Source organism: Aphis gossypii, chromosome 3 (genome assembly GCF_020184175.1).
Source record: "Aphis gossypii isolate Hap1 chromosome 3, ASM2018417v2, whole genome shotgun sequence".
NCBI classification, from domain to species: Eukaryota; Metazoa; Arthropoda; class Insecta; order Hemiptera; family Aphididae; genus Aphis; species Aphis gossypii.
In genome coordinates this window covers 6136921-6155236 of record NC_065532.1, presented here as the reverse complement: position 1 = coordinate 6155236, position 18316 = coordinate 6136921, and the positions used below count along the sequence as shown (strand labels likewise).

Below are 18316 nucleotides of genomic sequence, written 5' to 3'. Positions count from 1 at the left end.
ATTAATGGAAAAAATATCGTAATGATTATTCTAAGTTTTTAAAATAAAAATTGAGAGAGTATACTTTTTTGTATACCTATGTAATCTTTTTAATTTTAATTATGTTTATTGTTATCAATATTTTCATTTAATTAATGATTTATATCAATACTCAAACTTATCGGTTTGACCCCAAGAAATATTATGTATATTCATTTTAATATGGATATAATATACTAACCTATAAACTAGGTAATTACGCTTTAATATTATTTCTTAGAGGAAACTTATTATAACTTTGACTTGCAATTAAATTATAATAATTCAACTAGTTTTTTTTGTACATTTATATACATTATTTTGATGTGGTTAAGCTGTTACTCTATAATTAACAGTAAGTATATTTTTAAAAATTTTAACTAATAATGAATTATAAACTTCTATGTATATACATTTGGACCATTTGGTGGTTTACCGTAACTATTACTTGTTCACCTTTATTACAAAATCGAGAAATCATAGAGAACCATAATGAAAAAATACATCTAAATCAAGATATGGTAAATTTTAGTACTTACATAAAAAAAAAATACTATTTGTTACTGTTTAAAAATTTTTACTTTATATTAATTTATAGATTAAATTTATGCAAAAATTTGGATATTTGGATCAAGATGGTCCGCAAGCTTTAACTGCTAAAGATGAATTAGTGACTGCTTTGAAATTAGTACAAAAGTTTGGCGGATTAAAACAAACAGGAATATTTGATAATGATACATTAAAGGCTTGTATATAAGTATATATTTATATTTTTACTCTAGGTTACATAAAGTGATATATGTATTTTTATAATGTTATACACTTTTTGCTTGTTTTTGAAGTGATAATACTTTACCCTACTCTTGATACTTATTATAGTATTATTTAATAATTGTTTTTATAAATATATAAACATATATAGTAAGTATTAAAAAATAAAAATGAATAAAGAAGGTTATGTCCTACATGAACTATTAACATTTCTGAAACTAATGACAGTAATAACTTCGGTACTTAATTCGTAAGCTCATGTAATAATAAAAATTGAACAGCCACATTGACTTTAGGCGCTCGTTGATATTTTCTTAAGAGTTAAGGAACATAGTCATAAAATAAGGAAGGGAATAGCATAATCTTTTAATATTTTACAAATTTACAATCATAATAATATATTGTGATTTGTGTAGTAAGGTCGGAAAGTGAGTTATTTCAGTCGCAGGCAATTTACTCAAGAATACATATTATTATATTTATATGGACCGATGGCCGTAACCATTTTCCTTCAAAAGCGAGATACCGTTTTCCTACACTGTCTATTTTCTTATAAAAAAAGAGAAGGTTGCTTTCCATTTTCCTCTACATTATTTTAAACTAAAATTATGTCTATTTTTCTCTAATATTTTAGCCAGTTTTTTAGTGTTGCGTTCCATAATATAAATATAGAGCAATAATTAACCTAACACAATCATTGGTTTCAAAGTCTGGTTTAGTTCAAGATTATAAAAAAAAAAGAATTCCGAAATTGGTTCTTGGACCATTTCTAGGTAAATATGTAATTTCAAAAAGTAAAATAATTATTCATATTATGTCTAATTTTGTTTTCTTTAATCAGGTACTCATTTGTTGCTGAAATGTCCTATTATTATAAAAAAATATATTATTATATACTATTTTATTATTTTTTTTATGATTATTGGAAGAAAATGGAAAGTGGAGGGAAATGGTCAAGAATTATTTTTAATTTTTTTTTTAGGAAAGTGGACTGAAGGAAAACAGTATCTTGATTTGGAGGTAAATGGACCCGCCCATTTAAATATTATGGCAATTCCTAACGAATTGTTTTTGTTTTTACTGCTTTTAGTATTTACATACGTTAGCATTCGCCAAATTGTTTCTTAAAAAATAGGACGGAAGTAACCTACCTAGCGTCCTGGATACATACCAACTATTATTATTATTCTTATACAATATATTATATAATTATTATATTGTATTAATCTAATTTAGATAATAGTCCGTGCTCCGTAACTAACCGGCAACCGTTGAGTAGTTGGAATTTACACTGTCTGCCTATTGCATTTTTCATCGTGGGATTTTCTCTTTACCGCTTGCTGGTCAATAAAAACTAATACATTTTGGTGCAATAATCATTATAAAAATGTATCATGTACTCTACAAATTGAAAATTACTTGTTTTATTGTCTTAGTTTGGTTCCTATTTATTATTATATGTCAGGCGCTGATCCAAAGGGGGACCATGCCCCCTCCCCCCCGTAGAGTCTGGTATACACTGTATACTGTACTGTATGTCTATATGGTACATCTGCATTGTTTTGGCGATAGCTTTGTTAGTGACATTTTATTCAAGATGTCCCCTTCCCCCCATCGTAAATATGTTCTGGATCCGCGCCTGTTATACATGGCATAATATATTAACGAACACATTAGCGAGTAGCAACTAAAGGTATATTATACAAGCTAGTAGCTGATCTTGCACGGCCACGGCGTTGCCCGACAATTAAATAATGCCATTAAATTAACTCTATCTTAAAATTATTTATAATTTTAATTAATGATTATTACAGAGTATGTATGCTAAGTTTCAAAAAAAAAAAATCCTATCTAGAAAAATTTTATTGACTACACCATATACCAGATATTGTTATTAATGACCTAATGAGCCACATGATGCATAGCAGTGTCGTATTGAATCAATGTTTGGTAAGGAGCAAAAAAGTATACATGCAATAGGAACCCTCCTCTTTAGTCTTTACCATCCCAGTGGCACTGAATTCAACTAAACAAAAAATTTTTAATTTACAAAAAAAAAATGCATAATATATATTTGTAGAGATATTCGTATAATGGTATATATACCTACTTAATTAGTTTATTTAAATACAATTAACAACTAACAGGATTTTATGTTGAAAGTAATACAAGTAAGATGCATATTTATATAATTAGTATTTACATAGAAATATAGAATATTTCCATGATATATATAGGTATTTTGTGGTACCGAGTATCACCCACTCCCAAAAAAGTTGAAGGAACAATTGCTACAAAATAATTCTTTCACCACACCATTGGTGTACAGACGCACAGTGGTGGTTTGTTTAAATTCATGTATAAATAATACTGGTATTGTTCCTTGAAATTAGGTACCACCTACCTATTTTATATTAATAGATAATAGATTTAGCATGTAAACCTCATTTGAGTGTCCAAAATTCTATAGAGATATATTTAACCTAGGACTGTAAAGCCGTCTCGTTATGTTATAAATGGTATTAGGTGGTTCAACACCCCTTTTCAAATTTTTTTCCTACGTAGCCATGTAAAATTTTAAAGTTTGTTAATTTATTTGAAAATTTTTTTTTTGCTATTAGTAGCATTACTGTGTTTGTATTATATTATATATATATATATTATATAATATACATAAATAATAAGTAAATATTTATCTTAGACGACTAGACACATATGTCATCTTACATTCATATATTATGTATTATAATTTTTATTTATTCGATTTTATTTGTTTCAAGATATTTCATGTTTCTACAATAAGAAAAATTTCTTTCACATTGCAAATATACAAAATATACAATAGTAAGTAAAACTGTAAAAGTATTATTTTTATATATATATATATATATATATATATATATATATATATATATATTAGCTTCCAAGTACACAACTATTATAGCTCAACAATTAAAGTTTAAAATAATAAATAGTAAAGCAAAAAAAAAAAATTATAAAAACAAAAAACATGCCTTGTGGTACGCGTGGTTTTAATTTGGAATTGGTTAAATTGCTGATTTTAAAGTGAAGTGCTCCTTATTTTATTTTGTATTTTGTTGAATCATTAATGGAGTTTTTGTAATGATTTATTCAAAATTAAAATTAAATATTATTTATGTTGACAGGTAGGGTATTTGTATTCCTGTGTCACTATATACATAATATAGTATTATATTATAGTACATAATTGTTTATTTCGCATGAACCAAAAGGGGCTTTGAAGTTTGAATAATGAATGCTATTCTTAGGAATTTATTTTGGATACTGCAATTTTTTAATATTTATTTGGGATTAATTATTCGTATATTGTAATTATCTAACAAAATTTATAATAATATAATTCTTCGGTCTGCTACATATTTGTGGGTCTCGTTTCATCGCTTGCTTCATGTATGTAGTGTTAGCGATTACTATCAGGTTATCGGTAAAGTAGGTAAGATATATTATAAGCATTTTTTTTCAGTTTACGTTAAATTGTACTATAATGTTATTAGATAAACATTTAATTACATATTCCCCCTTTAAAAATCTCTTATAGCTACTATGCTGCACCGCCTGCATCTAATAGAGATTGACTACGTTATAAATGTGATCGATTTTTTTTTTTTTTTTCATAAATGTAAGTCACAATTCTCAGGTGTATACGTGTCTGCTACCAATTTATAAATTGGTTACTGGTGGGCCCTTTTATTTTTATTGTAATGCTCAGAAGTAAAATTTTATCGATAGCTGTATAATAAATAAGTTATCAAAATGTTTTAGTTAGTGAAGTCAAAACGTTGTGGTGTACCTGACATATTCTTAAAACAAAAGATTACAAAAAATAAAAGGTTTGTTATACCTTCGAATGGATGGAATAAACGAGCTCTTACGTATTAGTAAGTATTATAATATAGGAGTAAAGATATATTGTTGTGTGGGGAGGGGAGTGATGAGAACGTCGATGGGATTTTCTTGAATTATTTTAAATTTTAAGTTTGATAATAAATAATTACCTAATAATCAATTTATACTAACATTCAAAATTCTAAACGAAAGTGTAGAATATAAATATTCGAATGAACGCAAATTTAGAAAAAAAAAACAAATAACTAAATAAATAGTGCTATGTTATACTTGTAAGTTGTAAGAGTTGTAAGTATGAAAAAAAATATGAAATCAACGGTATCTTTATCGGAATCACGGTTGTCTACTATTTAGTACCTAATCTCTAACAACCATGATCGAAAATATGGGCTGTATAGTGGCTTTGAGTATTTATGAAATTGTGAGTGAATACACCATTTTAAAAAAAATTTAGCAACTTAATTAGATTATTATAAAAGTATTTGAATCGATTGTATCACTATTTTAAATTTATAATAATATTCATTTTTGGAGGAAATAATTAAATATAGATTATGTAATTAATAATTATGAAATATGTACCTATTAAAATCTCGATGTAGCAAGTTTCATCAATAATATGTATTATATATTTTTATTAATCTATAAATATTTTATATTTAAACTAGCATATCTAATTTTACCCCAAAATTATCACGTGATGGTATAGAAAATGCAATTCAAAGAGCATTTTCAAAGTGGAGTCGGTATAGTCAAATTATTTTTACTGAAGTATATAATGCTAATGCAGATATTTTAATTTCATTTGGTGTTTCCAATCATGGAGATCAGTAAGTATTAAGTAGTAGGTATAATAGATAGTACTGACTATTGATAGTAGGCACTTATGAAATTGACGATAATTAACAAACAATTTACATTATTAAATAGAAGTACAAATTATTAAAATTATTCGATAATATATAATAGTTACCTAGTCTTAAAATTTAACAATTAAATAATTTGATAGGTTTCCATTTGACGGTCCTGGTAATGTCCTTGCACATGCATTTTATCCAACAGAACTAGGAGTTTTAGGCGGAGATATACATTTTGACAACAGTGAAGACTGGACATTAGATAATTCTTACAATGGTATATATGTATTGTTTTTTTTATAGTAATTTATAACTTATACAATCATACAGATGTATTTATTATACTTTAGGTGTTGATTTTTATTCTGTGGCCATTCATGAAATGGGCCATAGTTTAGGATTGGGTCATTCATCAGAACCTAATTCTATTATGAATCCTTATTACACAGGTCCACAACCTCAAGATATAGGATATGATGATATATTAGGAATGCATTCATTATATAGTAAGAATATTTCAAAACAATAATATATCTATTAAGAAAAAACCAAACCTATTTTCGATTTTAACTATTTAATAATGTATAGGATACAGGAACAAAGTATAACAAACTATTCTATTATTATTTCATGTTACGTGTTACTGTACTAGGTATTCTGCTTATTTATTATAAACCGTGTATATGGCTTATTGCTTAGTGTTTACACGTGTCGTCTACAATTTGAATGCCCTAAAAATATTTTTATTTATTGTTTTATTGTTTTAAGAAAACTTAAATTTTTTGGAATCTATGTGACTTTTTCCAATACATTTATTTTTCTTAGATAAAAATATTGTTATATCAGTGTTAGTCTTACACTAACTAAAATAATAAGTAGGTACCTGAATCGACTCTTATTTAGTTTTGCAGACTCAAAATATATTGGATCATAGGCGGAAATCGAGAGGGGGGCTTGCGGGGACTAAGCCCCCAAAAGTTTAAGGTAGAGCTGCTTTAGTGCAGTAATGCCATATAGATGTAAATATGTAATGACTAATGAGTATATATAACTTGGCGTCTTAGCCCCCAGAAATTTCATCAAATTTCCGCTTATGTACTGGATAGAAATTTCATTAATATTAACACATTGATCTTTAGGCTTTTGTGGTAGTGGTACCTCATTGGCCATTGCCGTTAAATAATCTAAATGTCTAATTTACAAATCTTTCAGCTATACACCTTTTTATTATAAAAGCTCAATGATACTATGAATAATATACTATTTTGTGTTTAAAAAGTTGTGTTGGAATACTCACTTAATAATTTAGTATTATGAAATAAATATGATTGACTTACTAAGTTAATTCAGTTAATTGGTTGACTGATGACCTTGGCATTACTAGTTAAAATAACCAGTTTGAATGTATGATATCTTCTAACATTTCTATTATTGGATAGTAGATACTCATTCTTTAATTTAATTTTTTTTCAGTTACACACTAATGCATACACGAGTAGGTACATTATTAGTGCTATTTAATAATAATGATTCAATAGGAAATTTATAATTAATTCTGGTTTCCTTTTTGATAATTTTGAAGTTCACTAATGCTATGCACGCGAAGTACTCATAATAATTCTGTAATTTCTTATTTTACGAAAAAAATAAAAATGTTAGGTTTGTGTATAACTCCCTGAAATCATAACAGCAGTCAATATTAAAGATCATAAAGCTGAAATATTTAGCTTTACATGTTGGTAAGGTTGAATGCCTAGCCTTGGTAGGTTATGAAAAAGAAAAAAGCACGATACATTTTGCAACTTAATTTAGACCAATAGAGTTTGGATATGTATGTATGTAACAAATAAATGTGTAAAAATAAATAATAATTAAATTTTAGTTTCTAGAACTTTGCCTGAAGATCATGTGCATTTTGTACAAAGCACTCCTCCACCACAGCCAAGCATACCTAACAAACCACATGTACATTGGTCTTTATTTAGCCATGAATCATGTACAGATGAAAATATTGTAACACCAGAGTCAGTGACTTATAAGCCTGAAATCACTACTCAAAAAAATGATAAAACGAATGAATGCCAAGGCAATTTTGACGCTATTTCATGTTTTCGTGGAGAAATTTTCGTTTTCAAAAACAGCGTAAGTTTACATAGCCTTTAATTTATTAATAGTTAGTAATAATATTTTACGTGTTGTAATTTACGGATAAACCATAATTGTCTCCTATTAATTGCTAAATATGTTACGAGGAATGATATGAGTTTATTTTTCATTTTTAACAACCTAACCTACTTATACAATATTAAATTTTATTTTATATTTTTCATTATTTCTTAGAATATTATTTCAATTATAGAATTAAAGTGTTTATGTATTATAATTTATTAAATTTATTATTACATGGCATGCTCTCGAGAAATTTTTAATTGTAAAAAATGCAAGAATATTAGATGATTTACATTTACATCGATTGGTATCGCATTTCCCGATAATGTCGATACTATCCAAATGTGAACATTAATATTACCCGTAACACACATTATAAATATTATATATTATTTTTTATTTAACTCCAATCTTCAATTTAAGATTTATATCATAAGTTTAGTTTACAGTAATATTTTTAAATAACACACATTATTACAGAACAAATAACAAAAAAACTCAATATATATATTATTATATATATTAAATATTAAAATGGTAGTAAACTACTATTTAACAACTTATCACAAACATAATCATACATATATTTACTTACAAATGAAAATAAAAACATATATTATCTAAACTAAAAAGCATTCTATGCCAGATAGTGATGTCCATAGGAAGTATTGTGGGTTGATACCACGGCTATAGATACTTGGGATAAGGAGTGATTTCTGGAGAAGAAGAAGGTATTCCAAAACTTTACGCTGTAGAGGAGATCGAGAATATTTTTAGGGCCTCCTAGGATTGAGGTTATACAGGGTTGTACAGTGGTCGTCAGCATATTATCGAAGATATTTTATGGCTATGATATATCAAATGTACTACGAATCAAGTATTAACTAGAGAATATTGGCAGCGTAAGAAAGAATAACCGACTATAGAAAAGCTCAAATCCAAGTTCATCATAAACTAAGTAAGGATTCCAATACTACTACCTACTCTATGTTCTATAATAATGAACGAATTAATGCGAAATGTAATGCCCGAGGACAACAAGCAGAAGAAAATGATTTGATACCTTTTGAGTTCAATAAATCTAGAGAGTCTAAAAGCTTTAACTACGGTGATATTTGTGTGATGCTCAAGGTTTAACGATAGAGTATAATTGAATACCAAAATCCTATTATAGATAAAAACACGGTTAAAAATGGTGTCATTAAAATAATAATTGTGGAGACTGCTATCTTGAAAGTCATAACATGAAACTTGTTTGTTGTTTGTAATAAGGTAAGACCAATACTGTATGCTGAATGCTCTGCAGCCAATAATTATGAAGTAAAACACCATGATTAAAAAACCATGATCCACTGTGCAGTTAAATATTTTTTTAAAATCTATAAAGATGACATCATCCTAACTTCTGTGCTTGAAAACATCTGATAAATAAGATGTTATGGCAGCAGAACTTATTACAGTCGATTTTGTGACCTAAAACAATGATGCTGATTTATAATTACATATTTTAAGCTACGCTTTATTCTTAAGTATACAATCTATTCAAATAGTTTACCAAGATGTGGTAATATGAAAATGGGTCTGTACTTTTGGACATTAGATGAGTAAATGAGTTGTCTGATTTTATAACCGATGCAGACAGCAGGGAAAACACCTAAGTTTAATGAACGCTTAAACAGTAAATAAATAGGAAAAACAATAGAAAAATGACAAATGTATGAGCATTGAGCGAATATATTATACAAGTCGTTAGAGTAATTAATGTATTTTAGCGTGTTAAGAGCTGATAAGACATCATTGACAGAAAATAGAAATTGTTATATCGGAAAGAAGTTCATATGATAAGAAATTAAATAAACAGATATTTGGAGAGAGTTAGAAAACAGAAAATTTGAACGTTGAGGAAATGAGTTGAAAAAATTGTCGAAGATTCGGTCGATGTAATATAACTGAAATAGACTGAAGAAGCAACTGAGGGTATCTGTTTAAGATCATTTACATATATCCATAAGTTGGAAGGAGATGTTGATGTTTCCTCGGTATGACTGATACGCGCAGGCCGCAGAGTAATCCACTTTCAATTGGCATTGGCATACTGCTAAATTTCAGAAAAAAAAATTAGATAATCAACTATCTATTTGGTATTTTGGTCTACTTGAGAACCACATGGGCTTTGTTTATTAGGTACCTACCTATGAGGTTTTATTGACTGAATATGCATTTTTAATAAATACAGTTGGGTCTTGAAATAAAAAAGGGAAGAGTTTAGGTGTAGATCATAAAATACATAAACCTATTATAGACGTTTAAGCTGTTCAATTAAATATTCATAGTTTTAAAAAGTGATAAACCAAAAACGGCAAAAACACACTTAATATAAATTCAACGAATACCTATATTACACAGTTTTATAAACATCCTAAATAAACAATTAAAAACGGTCTTTTAAATTAAAATTAAAATACCTAAGTTATTTTCAATCTACTACATAACATATTATTACTATTAACTTTTATGTCAATATCAAAGTAATATAGATTGCATAAATGATAATTGATAATTCATGTGTATTATATTTATATACATAGCATAGTGAATTATGTAGTGTAATAGGTAATACCATTCTGGAATTTCAATTCGGAAAAAACAGCAGGTACCAATTTTCTCCAACTATTCATATTTCATATAAGTATTTTATAGGTACATATTTTGGGCTAATTATTAATAGATAGGTACCTACTTGGAATAGTTGACTTTATTTCAATTTTTGTTAAAATTTAATTCAGAAAGCTTGAAAATATAATCAGAAGTTGTTCGCCTATGTTATTTTTAAATCAATTGAAACATACAAAAATGCATGTACATATGTATTTATAAATAATGTCAAACACAACAAAAAACTTAGGTACTGAATTTTTAAAATTTTTAATATTGGTAATCTAAATCATAAATCTGTGCTAATTTAATAATAATATATAAATTTGTGAATTAATAAGTAAATAGAATTTACCTCTAGTTACTTAAAATGATTTAGATGATACAAATAAACTATTTTGTATCAATCAGTAAAATCAATATTTATGAACTGTACCATGAAAATTGGTAAGTGATTAATAATTAAAATATTTTTTCATTAAATGTATTCATAATAAGCTATTATGGAGATTAAACAACCCAGGATCCATACTACCACGTTATCCAGTTCAATTATTGAGGTTTTTTCAAGTATTGGCAAATTCCAATCAAACTATTATCAAAATTGATGCAGCATACGAAAGACCAGACTCTAATATTGTATTATTTCATGGTAGGTAAATATTAAACATTATTGAAATAAAAAAAAAAGGTATATCTATACATAGTTATTGATGCTATTATTATAGTGAAAGCCTAAACAATATGTAGGTAGTAAAATAATATTTTTATTATTATATCATAATAACCAATATTCAATCAACAATATCAACTTTACCATAGTTGAAATTGAAAACCAATCAATAATCATGTACAATTAAATGATTCAAATGGATTGAAACTAGTTAATTAGTAACTGCACAATATGTGTTACATCATTATATTAGTTAATATTAGTTAATATAATTTAATAATATATGTTATAATTTTTAATTTAAGATACTAGAAATAAAATTAGAATAGTTCTAGTCGTTCTGGCAAACAAAGAATTTTATCTTACTATTATTATTTTTTAAGATTAAAATTTAAAATGAAAGTCTATAGTTATATAATTTTGTATCAGTTTATTTTTATTTAAAACTGGATGAACTAAGTTGTGTAGCATGTTAATTATTATATTTTAATACCTTATTTCATTTTTTTAGGTAATAGTTTTTATGTTTTCAATGGAAATCATTTGATAGAAAATAGTCCAAGATCTATCATGGATTATGGATTTCCAAATTTTGTTAATAAAGTTGATGCAGTTATGGTATATGGAATACCACCAATAACTTATCTTTTTAGGTATATACCTTTGATCAAGTAAAAATTATGTATTTATTATAAACTGATCACAGTAAAATTCAATACTTTGAATGAGATATTACTGAACTTGAAAAAAAATGTGTAAGCCAAATATTGGAAAAATCAGTTTTAGTTTTTCAAAAATGCAATGAATAAAGTTATTAATATATTTATAAGTTATAAATAATTTTTTCAATATTTTTACATTATAAAAAAGATAAAAGCTAAACATTTAATAAAAAAAACATATCAACAGAATTCTTAAATGCTACTTTGTAATATATATATTCAATATATTATCTTTACAAATTGTATGTATTTGTTTGTACTTTGGGGCACAAACACAATGTAATTGAAGTTTTTGCTTTAAATATTTGAACTAAATTATTAGAAAACCCTTTTTAAAGTTTGAAAACCATTATTAATATACCTGTATAACAAAACAAATTTGAATAACAATAATTAAGTATATCGATAACATCTTTTATTTTTGAAAATGTAATCTTTAAATATTATATTAAAACTATTTTTTAAGTGGAGAATACTTTTGGGTGTACGATGATCAACACAAATTGTTATTACAAAGACATAGATCAATTAAAGAACATTTCAAAGGTGTAAAAACTCCAATAGATGATGTTCTCACATGGAAATCAGGTAAATATTTTAATATATTATTTATTTTATTATTTACTAGATTTTGTTGATCTATTTATAGACATTAAGGGCCGTTCTTACAATGTCTGATTAAGTGTTGGTTAAGACTAACCAGTAGAATTCTATCGGTTAACTCATGATAAATTCTTCCAGTTAATGTTATCATACACTAACCGAACATGTAAGAACGGCCCTTAGTTTATTTTAATTGTTCAGTATTGGTAATTGGTATTTTTACCGATAGGTATAATACTATCGTAATTTATATATTTTAAAAGTCGTAACTAGTATGTTTCTAAAGACATATTACATTAGTTATGGCTAGGGCACGGATGTTGTTGCATTTGCAACTTCTTTTCTATTGTTCGGATTCGTTGCTAAGTAGATTATAAATTTGTTTCAAATGAGTACCAATTAATACATAAAAATTTTAAGTGCAACTTTTTGCAATTTTTGACCTTTTTTTAATTTTATTGCAATTTTGTTAATTATTGTCATTTTCAATACAATTTTATGTGTTTTTTTGTGTTTTCACTTTTTTTTTGTTAGATTATACAGGTTTAATCTATGGTTATGTCGGGCTTTATTGGTTGTGACTCGTGACGGCTTATTTGTCCGTCGTCGTCGGCGGTAACTGGAAAACCATTTAATTAGTAGAAAAAAATCAAAAAATAGTTTAAATAAAAAGCTTTAATTTTTAATAAAATTATTTGTAGATTTCTGAAAAAATAAGAAAACCGGACAATTTACTAGATTTTTAATGACAACTGACGAGAATTTGAATTTGAATCTTTTTTATTATCTACTCGTTAATATTTTTTTTAATTTTTTTGGTACAAAATATTTTTTTATTGCAATTTTTAAGTGCAATTTTGGGTTTTTTTCACAGCAATAATGCAATCAATTTTATAACATTTTTAGTGCAACAACATCCGAGCCCTAGTTATGGCTATTAAATAATACAAAAATACGGTTATAATATATGGCTTTAGCAATTTTGATAACATATAACATAAATAGACAGTATAAATATTAAAAAGGTGAAGAATTATATTAATGAGTAATGACTAGTGCTAGGGACTTCATTCCCTAAAAGACCTTAAAATATGTATGCATTTATGCCTTTAAAAATTACCAAATATGCTATTAAAATATGCACTAAAAAAAATAAATAACAGTATTTAATAAAAACCTTTTTATTTTAATATGTAGACATAATTAATAAAATTTTAATTTAGAGTAAAAAAACTTGTCATAATAAATAATTGATATTCTTCTAACACCCAAGTTCTAGTCTAAAATAAAAAAAATACTTTTTAAAAACATTTTTAAATTGAATATATTTTTATATTATTTAATAATTATTCTAATATATTTAATATTGTTTGTATAAAATATTTATTTAATTATAAAACTACCATTTTTCATATTAAAAATGCTCAAATATGCATTTATAATTAAAAAATGGTCAAATATGCAAAATATGCAACTATAAATTTTAAATATGAACTCTTATTACCAAGAAACAAATTTCTATATTACTTAGCTATGTTTTGAGTAATTATTGAAAAATATGCAAACTCCAAGAAGTCCGTAGCCCTAGTAATGACTAATTGAACGACTATCAAAACCCTGTTTGAAATTTGGATAAAAAATAATCTGTGATAAGAAAACTCGTTTTGTAAATGTTGATGTATATAATATGTTATTAAAAAATATATTAAATATAAATTAGACTAACCTAACATAGGCTCTGTCAGAAAGAATAGATAGTTTTTCTTCTGATTTAATAATTCTACCAACTAATTTGCTAAAAAAGATCTTTACAAATATTCTCTAAAATATTTAACCTTTAACCCTTTATAATTAGGATGCACTGGATACAGTAAAATTTAGAAAAGTTGATTATTTATATAATTTAAAATTTGATTTTATGAAAATTCTTATGTTTCTGAATGAAATTGAAGTGATTAGCAACAACAATTTCTAATAGACTTCTGTTTATGTTTTATACAAATTTCAATATAAATATACAATTTCAAATAATTTAGCATATAACTTAAATGATTTTTTTAGAAGATACTTATTTTTTTACTGGAAATCAGTTTTGGAAGTTTAATCATAAACAAAATAAGACAGAAGATGGATACCCAAAAAATGCTGCAGTGTTCTTACTTGGATGTAATTCATAATTTATAATTATTTTTATTGTCATTATAACCTATTATTTAATAAATATAAATTAACTTAACTTAAAGAACAATTGTTTAAAAAATAAGTACTGAAATAAGTTAACTACCAATGTATACTTTAATTAATTACAATTATTAGTTAGATAAAGATAGTAGTGACATATATTTAGTATTTACATACATAAATAAGTTAACTATTAGTAAATAATATTTTAGAATGTTTGGAACTTATAGCTCAAGTTATAGAAACTCGCTCTACAATTTATTGAAATGTATAATTAAAATTATCTTAATATGCTCTAAACATTGCATTTATGAAAATATGCCTCAATATTTTATTTGTTAAAAAAAGCTTAAATGGTTTCATAAAATTAAGAAATAATAATCTAACTTAGTAACACTATGTATTTTATCAACTCCAAAAAAAAAATTTATATCTACCTTTGAATATATTTTGACTACTACAAAAGAACATGTACCTAATTATAAGAAAATTTGAACTCTAATTATACATTAATATGTCTTGTAAACAATTTATTATCAAACTATCTCTTTTATCTTTTCATCTTTGTTTTCTATAGCTTATATTTATTAGTTTTTCCTTCTTTATCATTTATTACCTACTGTATGGGGTCTACATCTTCCTATATACTTCATAGGCTTTGCCCCTACCTTTCATTTACTCATATACCATCTATTTTTAAGTCATTCTTTATTATATCCACCTACACTTATTTGGTCTTACTTTCAACATTGATTTCCATAATTACTCATTCTCACTGCTTCCAAGTCATCTTCTTTCATAATATGACCTAACAAATTCAACTTTTCTCCTGAATTTGGTGTTATACCTATTCCAGATGAATTAATTATTTTATTTTTACTAGTCACTCCATAGACTGTTCTTAGAATTTTCATTTCTGATTAACTTACTTAACTGTTCTAATTTATTAACTATTATTTGTATTATCTGTGAATTATTTTTATCAATAAAAATACCTTTAAACAAACAAATCATTCTATGCCTTTATTATTTAGAAAAATTATAATATAAACCATTAGGTTAAACCTATACATCCTGACATTTTTTCATTTCAAAACAGCTTATCCAAATCTAACCTTCAGTATTTATAATAAGAATTTATGTACTAATCTATTATACTTAAGGATATTAAAATTTGATAAACACTGTTCATAGATGTTTAAATAATCAAATGCAGTTGCATATAAATAGAAGCATGTATTTTATAACACGAGAATATTGAGAATTTTATTAAGTTAGGTTATGTATTACAAAAGATTAAAATTGCTTAAGTAAAAATCAAAATATTTTAAAAGAGAAAAAGTATGTATACAGCTCATTAAACATAATTTCTAATTCCTAATTGTGATAAATGAAAAAACTATATAAACTGATTATACGATTACAAATTGTTTTAAATATACTTATTTTTTTTTATTATTTCTCTTATTTTCATTAAGTTAGAATAATAAGTATACTTAAATTTATGCATATTAAAATAATAAAACATTAACATTTTTAATACACAATTCACTATATAAATATTTAAATGACTAGATAATTATATTAAAATAATTATTACTTATATTCACTATCATTATATTATTATATATAAACATTCAATAAACTATAAATAATTTAATTGGGAGGAGGGGTAGATGTAAATACAATTAAATAGTTTAATAACATTAAGGCAGACGAATATAAGGGCTAGATAAATATGTAAATAACAATCATCTCAAGATAAAATCCAACATGTAATAATATCAAATACATTTAATCGTCATCGTCGTCATCGTCTGATGGAACAAACAATTCATTTTCCTCTAGAAAATTAGCCATATATTTACTTATGGTGGCTCCAATTAATAACCCTGGCACAACGGTGAAAATTATACCCACAAGCCCAAACGGAATTTTTTGTGGTTCAGGCAATAATGCTCCAGTAGACGAAGTGGTAGCTGTACGTACATAATATGGTCGCATGATTCTTGCCATTTTCAGGAAACTTGATATCTTTGTTTTCATTTTTATGGATATAATAATAGGTATACTACTTAATAATACTTTAACTTGTAATTTGTAAACTATTAGTACATAAATTATCAAATATTAATTAAATTATAATATATTTTTATCGTGAACTTTAAAATGATAATTCCGAAATACTATAATATACGAACCTTTTTCGCCTTTAGGTGGTATTTGATATTTTTATATAGGTACTGTATTTAAGAATTATTGATAACACTATCTTTAATCGTGCTTGTAATGTAATGGCAATGATAATATTAATCCCGCTCTGGAATATAACAGTGCTACCAGAAATCGTAATATTGGTATAACATTTTATAAATTGTTTATTTTTGGGGATATAACAATTTCAAGTTTAAATTTTGATGAAATTAGGTATTTTTTCTTTTTGATCATTAAGTCAAATTATCTGATGTAGGTATGCAATATTATGCATTATATCAGAATATCACCACTCATAAGATTTTCCTGCCAGTGTGAATTATATTAAGGTCCCAGCTAATTATAAAGACAACTTAGTTTACAAAAAACTTATATTTTCCAACAACCAGACTAAATGATAATGTGTCATTTCTGCTCCCAAAACCAAAGATAACTTTCCTAAATCCACTGTAAATTTCAATCGCGATAAACGACAAACCATCATGATATGCTAAAACTACTTTCTCTTACCAAAACCATCCCTATTTTTCTTCAAATATCGAAACATCGATTAGCCCGATTAGGTATTTACTTCTTTTATTGTTGAAGTTCGCAGCTATCATAAATCCCCTCCTGTCTCTTCTAACAACTTTATTAAGTAAAGGTCAATTATAATTATCTATAGATACCTTACCTAGTCGTACATTTTACACCTAATGTTGTTATTGTTCCATTTTATATGCAAGTTAACTACATTAAATTCATAGTGTTACATTCTTATCTTAATTATATTTATTAAATATATTATTATATTTATTTATTTATTAATATAAACTTTAGTACTTTACCATGTTATAAATATCTAATTTGTGTTGAAATATTTTAACTGTTATGAGCTGTACAATATTCGTGTATCTTGTTGTATTACCTATTTGATTGTTCAACTATCATAATTTATACTTCTTTTTATAAATCGACGACACCGCGGTAAGTGCTTTCGCATTGGCTCCGCAGTCCGCGGTACGTATATGAATTGCGGAAAAAAAAATCCTCGGGAAAAAAATCCCCAGTAGCATTATACCGGGGATTGACTAATTATAAATAATTTAATATAGGTATAATAAGTTATATGTTAAAAATAAAATAAATATTGTATAATAGTTATGTTAAAAATTGTTATTTTATAAAAACTGTCACCTTAAAAATATAATAAAAATGTATAAAAAAATATAAATAGTTTTAATTATTTTATAAACATGCCATTTGTTAATATAATATAATATATATATAAGGTATAAGACCGTTTTTATAAAATAACAATTTTTAACATAATATACAATACCTATTTTATTTTTCATATAATATAATTTATAAAATAATATAATACTACCGAATACCAATATAATGCTACTGGGGATTTTTTTTCCAACTACCGCCTACGTATATAGGTATACTTATACTTTTTTTTTTTCTGTTTGAACCGACAACCGGGAGGGAACCGCTTTCGCATTACTTCCTCCAAAGGTATACTTATACTAGTAACATTAAATACAACTGTTCCATAAATGCACAAAAAACTAACTCAA

The 18316-nt window shown here is 25.6% G+C and overlaps 2 protein-coding genes across 2 annotated transcripts; one reads left to right on the top strand and one right to left on the bottom strand.

The window, feature by feature from the left end:
* The first annotated feature begins 258 nt into the window (after positions 1-258).
* LOC114123792 (matrix metalloproteinase-2-like) lies at positions 259-14685 on the top strand. Its single transcript, XM_027986882.2, has 11 exons — positions 259-539; positions 617-763; positions 4594-4709; positions 5346-5507; positions 5687-5811; positions 5885-6040; positions 7417-7676; positions 10857-11010; positions 11543-11684; positions 12220-12341; positions 14418-14685. Exons 1-11 carry the CDS (start codon positions 405-407, stop codon positions 14531-14533), a joined length of 1635 nt encoding a protein of 544 aa, XP_027842683.2. The 5' UTR covers positions 259-404; the 3' UTR covers positions 14534-14685.
* Positions 14686-15753: 1068 nt separating this feature from the next.
* Positions 15754-16777, bottom strand: LOC114123781 (essential MCU regulator, mitochondrial). The gene has a single exon (XM_050203966.1). It carries the CDS (start codon positions 16581-16583, stop codon positions 16332-16334), a length of 252 nt encoding a protein of 83 aa, XP_050059923.1. The 5' UTR covers positions 16584-16777; the 3' UTR covers positions 15754-16331.
* Between the last annotated feature and the right edge of the window lie 1539 nt (positions 16778-18316).